Consider the following 10239-nt stretch of genomic DNA (forward strand, 5'->3'; position numbering starts at 1 on the left):
CTTCAATAGATCAACCAGGGATGATCTACTGTATGAAACCTCTGTGTTCATGCTGTCACAAAATCATGACTGACACATGTTCATTTATACATTTTAAACAAAGCAGACACTTGGCTAAATGCTTTATCTCATATCTACCAGTGATTCAGTTATTATTCTTATTCTTATTGGTCTTTATGCATATATATTCATCTCATGAAGCTGATTAAGGTCTGTGAAATAAACTTACCTGATAAATTCACTCTGAGTGAATTGGTTTATTTGGAACTGAGCATGTTGACCTGGGATCAGCTCACCAGTCTGCGCAGTGTGTGTGTGCTGCCACCCAGTGGTACTATATTCAGCTTACTGGTCCCTGCATACACCTGACTAAATCAATCAATCAATCAATCAATCAATCAATCTATCTATCTATCTATCTATCTATCTATCTATCTATCTATCTATCTATCTATCTATCTATCTATCTATCTATCTATCTATCTATCTATCTATCTATCTATCTATCTATCATATACATATTATACTCTGTATGTTATACTATATATTTATATAGAGTATAGTGTTATTGCCATAGAGAGCCACAACAAATGCAGTGTGATTGTGGAGGTCTGCAACAGCAACAGCAACATCAAAAAATCTGATCAGTATCAGACAAACTCAGTGATCTCTAAGAAATAAGTTAATTAAATGTTCTCCAGGCCCTTTAGTACTTTGGAAATTTGTGAATCTTAAACTGATAAGCACAGAACCTTCTCAGAAGCCTGGTTGTACCAGAGTAGTCATTTGCTCCCAATGTATTTATATAATTCTAATGTGAAAATACATATCAATATGTGATATAAATGTTCTTCTGTTAAATATAAAACCGGCATCAGTTGATGCGAACCTCCACTGCCCTTCTACAGGATACTGTATACAATAAACCACTTTTGAAAAAATACTCCTGATGCTTCATTGTGCCTGACTGACCACTCATAGCATGTGACTAAGTGTTCAACAAACCAGGAATCACCTTCTTACAGTACTACATCAGCAAGTACAGAACAATGACAATATAAATGATTATTTAATGCCTTTTATGCACAATAATCTGAGTACTGGTATATATGTATATATACATACACCATGTTTGTTTGGATCAGGAAATTGAATCGCAATTTATGCTGAAGATTTAAAACAAAGCAAACAGGTTTTCGACCCAGTGGGAGCCTGTGTGGCCGTGACCACTTCCTCTATGCGGCGATCACGTGTCTCTGTACACAGCTGATCGTGACGTCAATCTCCAACATGGCGGACTGGAACAGAGGTTTGTTTTTGACACGTATTCACTTCTAAATATTCAACAGTTTATTGTCTCCAGCTGTGTAGATAATAATGTTGCAGCCTTGTTATGTTAACATGAATGACGGTGCTCGTCAGCTGTGTGTTTGGTGTCGGAATATGTAGTTTATTAACTTAAAGCCTAAATCAATGCTACAGCTTAGCTAGCAGGCTAACTAGCTTATGAGTTAAGAACTGACAGGTTAACTGTCCTGATGTCAGACAGGTCTCAACTACTGTGAACAGAAAGTTTAACACTATGCTCAAAATCCTGACTTCATTCTGTTCTATGTCAGAGAGAAGCTGATATTGATATGTCGCCTGATATTCCGAGCCGTTTACTGTTTAAGTACAGGGTTTCCCTAAAGTCTGGACACACGGGAAATCTCATGAACTATAACTTTTTTTGCCCCACAGATTAAATCTGGCTGTGTCGAAAGATTGAATTCATCTGCTATCTTTCAATATATCCATCTTTCACGTCCACTGAGAAATACTAGTTCAACTCTTTCTTGTCTTATCTGTGGAGGCAAAAAAATTATAGTTGTTGAGATTTCCTATGTGTCCAGACTTTAGGGGCACCTTGTACTGAAAGAACAACACGGTTTACTTAGAGACCCAGAGAAGCTATGAAAGGACACAGTAGTCCGGGTCAGTGATCTTAGCACATTGTGGGGTAACTTCCACAGCACAACTCTAGTGTTGTCGTGTCATAGACTGTTTTCCCTGTTGATATATTTCTCTTATCTAAATCTGAGAGTAACCATGGGTCGACTGATATGTTTTTCTCTTGGCTTTTCGGCACTTTGTTGAAATAGCTTTGTTTATGTGATGATGTACTTCTTATTTCATATTCATGAGAATGATTGATCAGGAACCTAAACCAACTTTAAAAGCTCTAAGACATGTGGTCACCCAAAAACTGCATTAGATGGATCGATATAGATAGGACAATACAATGACCTATTCCCCAGCACAAACTGGTACTTGTGATGGTCATAAGGGCTGTGTCAGTAAAATTCTTCTGCAATTTCAAATGGTGAGAACAACATGAAGAGGCTTCCCGTTAGCTTTATTTTACATGTGTTTAGGAGTTCTAGGAGATAATGAAAACCTTCTGAAAATGGCTCGGTTTATCACGTGTTTACTTGGGGAATATGATGATGACACACTGACAGAGGAGATCAGAGAAGCTAAGAGGAGCCACCCGGAGAAGCTGAAGAGCCATCTTTCAGCAAACGACCCTGCATCAGTGTGGAAAGGCCTGAAGAATATCACTAACTACAAGCCTCCATCCCTTACTTCTGTAGGGAGTCAACAGGTTGTTGGCTGGCAACCTGAACCAGTTCTACTGCAGGTTCAAAAAGGACTTCACACCCCACACCCACACCGACCATCTCCCCACACAGCCATCAACACCTCCTGCAGCCTTGCACCCCCTACCTTTTACTCAACCTGCAATCAAGATCTGTGAAGAAGACGTCTGCCGACTCTTCAGGAAACAAAAGACCAGGAAGGCAGCAGGTCCAGACTGAGTCTCACCTGCCTCCCTGAATGCCTGTGCAGACCAGCTGTCACCTGTCCTCATTCAGATCTTCAATAGATCACTGGAGCAATGCGAGGTTCCTTCCAGCTTCAAACGCCCCACCATCATCCCAGTCCCCAAGAAACCCAAGATAACAGGACTGAATAACTACAGACCTGTCACTCTGACATCTGTGGTCATGAAGTCCTTTGAGAGACTAGTGTAGGCCTACCTGAAGGCAATTACTGGACCCCCCTGTTGGACCCCCTGCAGTTTGCCTACCGAGCAAACAGGTCTGGGGATGATGCAGCCAACACGGGGCTGCATCTCATACTGCAACACCTCGACAGACCAGGGACCTACGCAAGGATTTTGTTCGTGGACTTCAGCTCGGCGTTCAACACGATCATCCTGGATTTCCCCCTGCCTAAACTCACCCAGCTGTCTGTCCCACCCCTCACCTGTCAATGGATCTCCAGCTTCCTGACAGACAGACAGACAGCAACTTGTGAGGTTGAGCAACTTCACATCCAGCACCCGCACCATCAGCACCGCTGCCCTCCAGTAATGTATTCTCTCGCCACTGCTCTTCTCCCTGTACACAAATAAATGCACCTCCTTACACCCCTCTGTGAAGCTCCTGAAGTTCACAGACGATACCATTGTTGTTGGGCTCATCCAGGACGGTGATGAGTCTGCCTACAGACAGGAGGTGGAGCAGCTGGTTGTCTGGGGCAATCTGGAGTTTAATGCGCTCAAAACAGTGGCGATGACCATGGACTTTAGGATGGATCCCTTGCGTCTGTCTGTCCATCCATTTACACTTACTTTTACGCAGTAATTCTTATACTTATAGCGCTTTATTCAGAAATTCTTAGATTTAGATTTGTGTATTTATTCTTTTATTGTCTGTTGTTGTTTCTGAGTACTGCAACTCTATACACCACGTCAAATTCTTTATGTGTGCGAACTCACTTGGTATTAAAGGCTTTTCTTATTCTGATACTCATCACCCTCACCATTACTGAACAAGTGGTTACAAAGCAAGTCATCTCTTCTTCTGATTTCTAATCCACTGTGTGCTTCCAGGTCATGGCTCTGTGGACGACATGCTGGATGCTGAGAACAAACGGATGGCTGAGAACTTGGCCACCAAAGTCTCCAGACTGAAATCTGTGAGTAACACCCCAAAATTACTCCTTTCATCCACCAGTTCTATTACCAAAACTGCTGGTTTTTAGTTGGTTTTCAGTTATTAAGTTACTATTGTCGAATTTGTCCAGTTGTGATTAAAATTAAAGGTGTCACGTTTTCCTCAATTCGTTTTTAAAGCCAGAAATGGGACTCCTTGTTATCTCGCAGATAGAACCACTTGAGCCTTTCAGACATGCACTCCATTCTGTTAATCTGACGGCAATTTAATATGTCAGCTTCATGTCTTATGGAGACCCTGGTCACGTCTCTGTAAAAGTCACCCACAATGTTACCAGGTTGGACCTTTTAACTTTTCCATACCACTTTCAACATGGGACAAGTAAACAGGAGTTGAGGTTTGTTTCTTCAAGCTGTTTGGAACTATTGACTCCGAGTTAGTTTTAATACCTGCAGCATCAGACAGCAGCAGGATCAACATGTGTCTCCAAAGAGAGAGAGTTGCGGACATTTTCACACAAAACAACAGCACTGTTCACTTAATTTATTCCTTCTTATTATAAATGATCCTCGAGATAGTGGATCAGGGCAGGTTAAAATCTGACAGCGGATCACACTGTGTAGGTCTTCACATCAGACAAGTGAACTGACACACAGAGAATGACAGTTTAGTTTCCAGCTGTTTAGGACTATTTCTTCATAGTTTCTTACAAACCTGGAATATCAGACAGCGAGAGAGCTGTCTGCATTGACACACTGAGCAGCAACATTCATACATTACTTCATTCATTAGGTCCAGCACTGATCTAAAAGCAGCTGTGAACTTTCCTTCCCCTCAGACTTGTGAGCTGTCACACACAGTCACTGTTCATCAGCTGCAATTAAGAATTTTGTTATATTGCAGCTGTCATTAGCTCAGCCCTGAGCTCTTAGTTTCACTCAAATGAGAGATACACTGAACTGTTACTTATTTGGACACTTTGATCAGCTACTATTAGTTTAGTTTTAGCCTGTTTTTACAGTATTATGCATTATACATCACTTGGTGTATTGACTAGCTTTGCGTCATTTGCAAATATCAAGTGCAAAATGTGGCTTCCTCTGGCACTCTAAGGCTGAACGCATCTGTGAGGAACAATACAAAAATGTACCTGTCTGAATGACTAGAATCCCGTCATGAATTAATGAAGCCAGCAACGTTCCATGTCCCATGTCTAAAGGGGTTTTGTTAATTATTTGTACTGCCAAAAGTTCAAAACACAATGCAGTTCACAGTAACAACACAGGTAGAGTAATGATAACAATACCAAATCAGTTACCCTAGTGCATTAGACACACCTTTTCCCAGTTCATGCTGATAGTGTGGAAGAGGTCCAGTTCTGCACAGTTATCCTGGTTTTTCATTGTAACCACCACCACCCTGAGAAATGTAGTTAAACAAGTAACACCACTATTTTTAGCAACACTGTTTCCCAACTCTGGTGATTGAGCTACAGCCCCAAAGGGATAGTGTAATAAAGAAGCAGATGGTTTCTTTTTTAAGGCCTTTTTTAATAGGCCATTTTTGCTTTTATGATAGTAGAAGTTGAACAGAGACAGTAAAAAGGACAGAGAGTTGGAGAATTATGTACAGCTAAAGGCCATTCGCTGGAACTGAACCCAGGCTGCTGAAGTGGGGTTTGCATGGCCAAAGCAGATGTTTTCTGTTCTCGACATTTTACTGCAGTTTGTTCTTCCCTGAAAATGTGCTGTCATGTTCTCTCTACTGCCTGTAGTTTGAGCCTGGGATCATGTGGAAATTAATTAGATGTCACATATCATTCCTTTGTAAAAGAAAAATTGTGCAGTACATGTGATGGTGACTTGATTGTCTGTCCTGTCTCTGTGTCTGACAGCTGGCTTATGACATCGACAGAGAGGCAGAGGATCAGAACGATTACCTTGATGGCATGGTATGTCTTTTCTGTCTGTGTATTAGCAGAAAAAATTAAATTAACCTTTGAATTTTAAACAAAATAAGAGCAGGTATTTGATTTCTTCTGTCTGGGGAAATCTGACGGTTCTTTTTATTTTTTGCAATCAACAACAGCATATCCCATTATCCTTGCCAATCATTACACTTTTAGAGCTCCAATGGAGCTGTAGTTATTGAATGACTATCAAATAATAAGTCTTCTATCTTCATGAAGGCTTCTCTACACTTGGGTAACATTCTTAGTAAAAGGTCATAAATGTGGGGGACGAACTTAGATCTGACAATCCAAAATTCTTTCTTTGATCTTGAATTCACACCAGAGAATATAGACTGCCCGGCCCCAAAAAAAATTGCACACTTTAATATTTTGGACTGCCTTGAGCTTTGAGTATGGCACTCATTCGCTGTGGCATCGATCCAATAAGCTTTTGCAGTGTCACAGCATTTATTTCTGTCCAGAGATGCATTAATTTTTCACCAAGCTTTTATACTGATGATGGGAGAGTCGGACCACAGTGCAAAATCTTCTCCAGCACATCCCAAAGATTCTCAGGTCTGGACTCTGTGGAGGCCAATCCATGTGTGAAAATGATGTCTCATGCTCCCTCAACCACTCATTCTCAATGAGAGCCCCATGAATCCTGGCATCGTCATCTTGGAACATGCCCATTCAATCAGGGAAGAAAAACTCCATTGATGGAAAGACCTGGTCATTCTGTATATTCAGATAGTCAGCTAATCTCATTCTTTGGGCACAAAGCATTGTTGAACCTGACCAACCCCAAACCATAACCCTAACCCCCACAGGGTTGTAGGCACTAGACATGATGAGTCCATCCCTTCATCTGCCTCTCTTCTTACTGTGATGCCCCCATCACTTTGGAACAGGGTAAATCTGGACTCATCAGACCACTTGACCGACCACATATGGTCCTTAAAGATGATGGGTCACCACTATCTTCCAGGTTTTAATAATGCGTTGGACGGTTCTTAACCTGATTTTAGTAGTTTCAGAAATCTCCTTAGTTGTTTTCTTCGCTTGATGCAGGACAATAATTTGACCTTTCTTAAACAGATAAACATCCTTTCCATAACTACAGGACATGTCTTCCGACATGGTTGTTTAAGTAATGAGAAGCTCCTCACTGCATCAGCTAGGGTTAAATAAGTTGTTGCAGCTGAAACCTATTCATCACTGCAGGAATTATCCAATGGAAGGCTCTTAGCCATTTGCTTAGTTAAATGCAGGTGGCAACTTTTTTTTTGGCCAGGCAGTGGATTTCACAAAGGCAAATTTAAATAAAGGGGCCTGAGTATAAAAAAATGAACAGTGTTGTCTGTTAGTGTCTATGAATGGCTAGAATATATTTTGCAGAAGGAGGAGTTTAACTGTGAAACAGATGAATGAAAAGTAACATGCTGCCTTCATTATTATAGACGTATCTTCTTGTCTGTCTTTCAGGACTCAAACTTTCTGAGTGCAACAGGGTTACTGAGCGGCAGCGTGAAGCGTTTCTCCACCATGGTTCGATCTGGGAGAGACAACCGACGCATCCTGTGCTACGTCTCCGTGGGGCTGGTCCTGGTCTTCTTCGTGCTCTACTATTTGGTCTCCAGGATTCAGCGCTGATGGGGAAAACCACAACCAGTAACTGGTCCTGATGTGACGATGAGACTGTAGACTGTGATACCAAATCTGATCGGTTTAAATAAGCTCTGTGGATCTTGTACAAATGAGAATACTTTTTTATTCTGCAACAAAGTGAGAAAACAAAGGAGGAGCAGACATTTTCCTGAATTGGTGGTTGGACCAATGGGGAGCATCGGCCATCTCCCGGGGGGGAACTGCAGTTTGTACAGTCATAACAAAGACCCTGGAGTGTCTTCAACATGCCAGGACTTTGGAATCTTCTGCTTGGCACTGACTTTGTCCTGTCCTGCAGCTGCCAGAAAGTCCTTGTTTGGACTAAAGGAGAGCATAGACTGAATGCAGGCTGCATGAGTACATTACCTACCACAGCAGAGTGTAATGGGCTGATGAAGCTGTCAGTCAACACAAACTTGCCCCAAAATATATTTGACACATTTACCGTGTCTCAGTTTCAGACTACACAATAATTTAAAGAGACCATTTTAAGCTTACTTTTACAGATTTAGAATTATATTTTGAGGGGTCTACTAGAATATGTTTACATGGTTTAATGGTCAAAAACACATTACCCAGAGTACTGGTCCCAGTGTGGCGGTATATGCTGTGGACCTGAGGAGGAAGAAACTGTGAGGAAATGGCAGTCCTGGGTCACAGTGATAAAGGATAATGACACTTAACACAACTATTCAGATTAATTCATCCAGCAAGCAGTTGTGCTAATACCGAACAACACTTCAGACTTTTACTAGCCTTTAAAAATGATCTTGACATACGTAGCTGTGTGTTTGCTGGTCGATATTAGTAACTCAACATTTCTTATTCCTGGCTCTAAAACATATCTCAACCTAAGCTTTGGTCATCTACACTTTTGTGCAACTTCTTGTTTTTCCAGGTGATACAATATTGAATCATTTGACATTTAGGTAATATTGCAAAGAGGTGTACTTCTATCTGTTGTGTACTGTATAAATGAGCGTGAATGTACACTACCAGTCAAAAGTTTGGACACACCTTCTCATTCAGTGGTTTTTATTTAATTATTTTATACATTGTAGATTAATACTGAAAACATCAAAACTATAAAAGAATACATTGTAAACAAAAAAAGTGTTAATCTTCAGTATTAATCTACAATGTAGAAAATAATACAAATAAATAAAAAGCATTGAATGAGAAGGTGTGTCCAAACATTTGACTGGTAGTATATGTCTGAGCACACATATTACTTATTGTCAATGATAAGATATTCAGTAACATTATAACCACCATCATCATCTAAAAGCCACCTTGTCTCAAATACATCTTCCATGTGTTTTCTATTTTGTGTCATTGTTTTCCCATAAATTCTACTTCCTGTCTTCCATTTAATTCCATGTTTTTTCAAGACTTTTGTTATTTGCTTTAGGGCTGCTATTTTCAAGATTCTGACAGACTAATTTCAGTTTTTTCTGGTGTAACAGACCATTGGTATAAAGACTCATAAGTACAAAGACACCCTCCTGCACACTGCCTAACTTGCAATCATAAATTTACTGGTGCAATGTTTCGGTACTAGACCTAAATCAGGAAAATAATTTGTTGCAACGTCAAATGTCATCTTAAATAGGGTGGACCAAAAGTCAACATGCCCATTAGAGGTAAGAAACACCAAAAGGGGAAAAAGAGGAAGAGAATAGATTATTTACATAATATCTCGAGACATAATCAGCAGGGGGAAGACATTAGTGATTCAGCTGTGATCAACAGTCACAACATGTTACGTGAACAGACTAGAAGGGAAATTGCGATCTGACAGAGCATACGAAGAGTGGATGGAAAAGGGCAGGAAATGCCTATTCAGGGCTAAAAGAAATGCTAAAGAAGGACAGCAGAAGGAGCAAGAAGAGAAAAAAGCAGAGAAGGATAAAGCTGCTGCAGAATACAATAAATCTCTGATGAGGGCAAATGAAAAAGAGAAGATGACGATACAAGAAGGAAGGATGAAATTAAGAGATGTTGCAATTAGACAAAGATTCAGCACAAAAGCAAAACAGCAAGCGGTAGAAAATAATACCAAATAACAAAGCCTTTTAAGAATGAATTGAGGAAAATTCCTCAAAGCAGCAGAGGGAGCAAGAAAAGAGTCTCCGGTGCTAATGTGGAGCTATTCCATTTGCCACAGATGTTAAGTTCAACGTCAGGTGGCAGTCAGCAAATACGTTTGTGAAACACCGCAGCTTCTGCAAAAAGAAAATGGACCAGAGGGTCTCACCATTACCAAACTGGTTCCACTTCCACCCATTTTCAGTAAGACACCAAGTACAGGAAGGCACCACGCCCCCCTGAAAAAGGATGGGCCCAAATGTGCACTGACTGGGGAAGTACTGGACCACTATACTACTCACCAGGCACATTTAGTCAAACAGCATCAAGAGTAGATCAGTGGCCACATACGTATGGAGTACACCACAACCTCCATGCCAACCATATAGACCTGTGGGCGTTACCTTTAACAAACTGACTCCACTTCATCCATTCACAACAAAAAACAATAACTGTCCAACACCACCCTCTTTAGATTAGAGCCACATTCTGTCTGGGGTAGAACATTAGATTCTATGCATTGAGGATCAA

General features: G+C 40.7%; 1 protein-coding gene across 1 annotated transcript; it reads left to right on the forward strand.

Moving 5' to 3' along the window:
* Positions 1-1255: 1255 nt before the first annotated feature.
* Positions 1256-8994, forward strand: bet1l (Bet1 golgi vesicular membrane trafficking protein-like). The gene is made up of 4 exons (XM_023281422.3): positions 1256-1309; positions 3938-4023; positions 5896-5952; positions 7438-8994. The coding sequence occupies exons 1-4, from the start codon at positions 1291-1293 to the stop codon at positions 7603-7605; spliced, it is 330 nt and encodes a 109-aa protein (XP_023137190.1). The 5' UTR covers positions 1256-1290; the 3' UTR covers positions 7606-8994.
* The last annotated feature ends 1245 nt before the right edge of the window (positions 8995-10239 follow it).

Source organism: Amphiprion ocellaris, chromosome 3, assembly GCF_022539595.1.
Source record: "Amphiprion ocellaris isolate individual 3 ecotype Okinawa chromosome 3, ASM2253959v1, whole genome shotgun sequence".
NCBI lineage: Eukaryota > Metazoa > Chordata > Actinopteri > Pomacentridae > Amphiprion > Amphiprion ocellaris.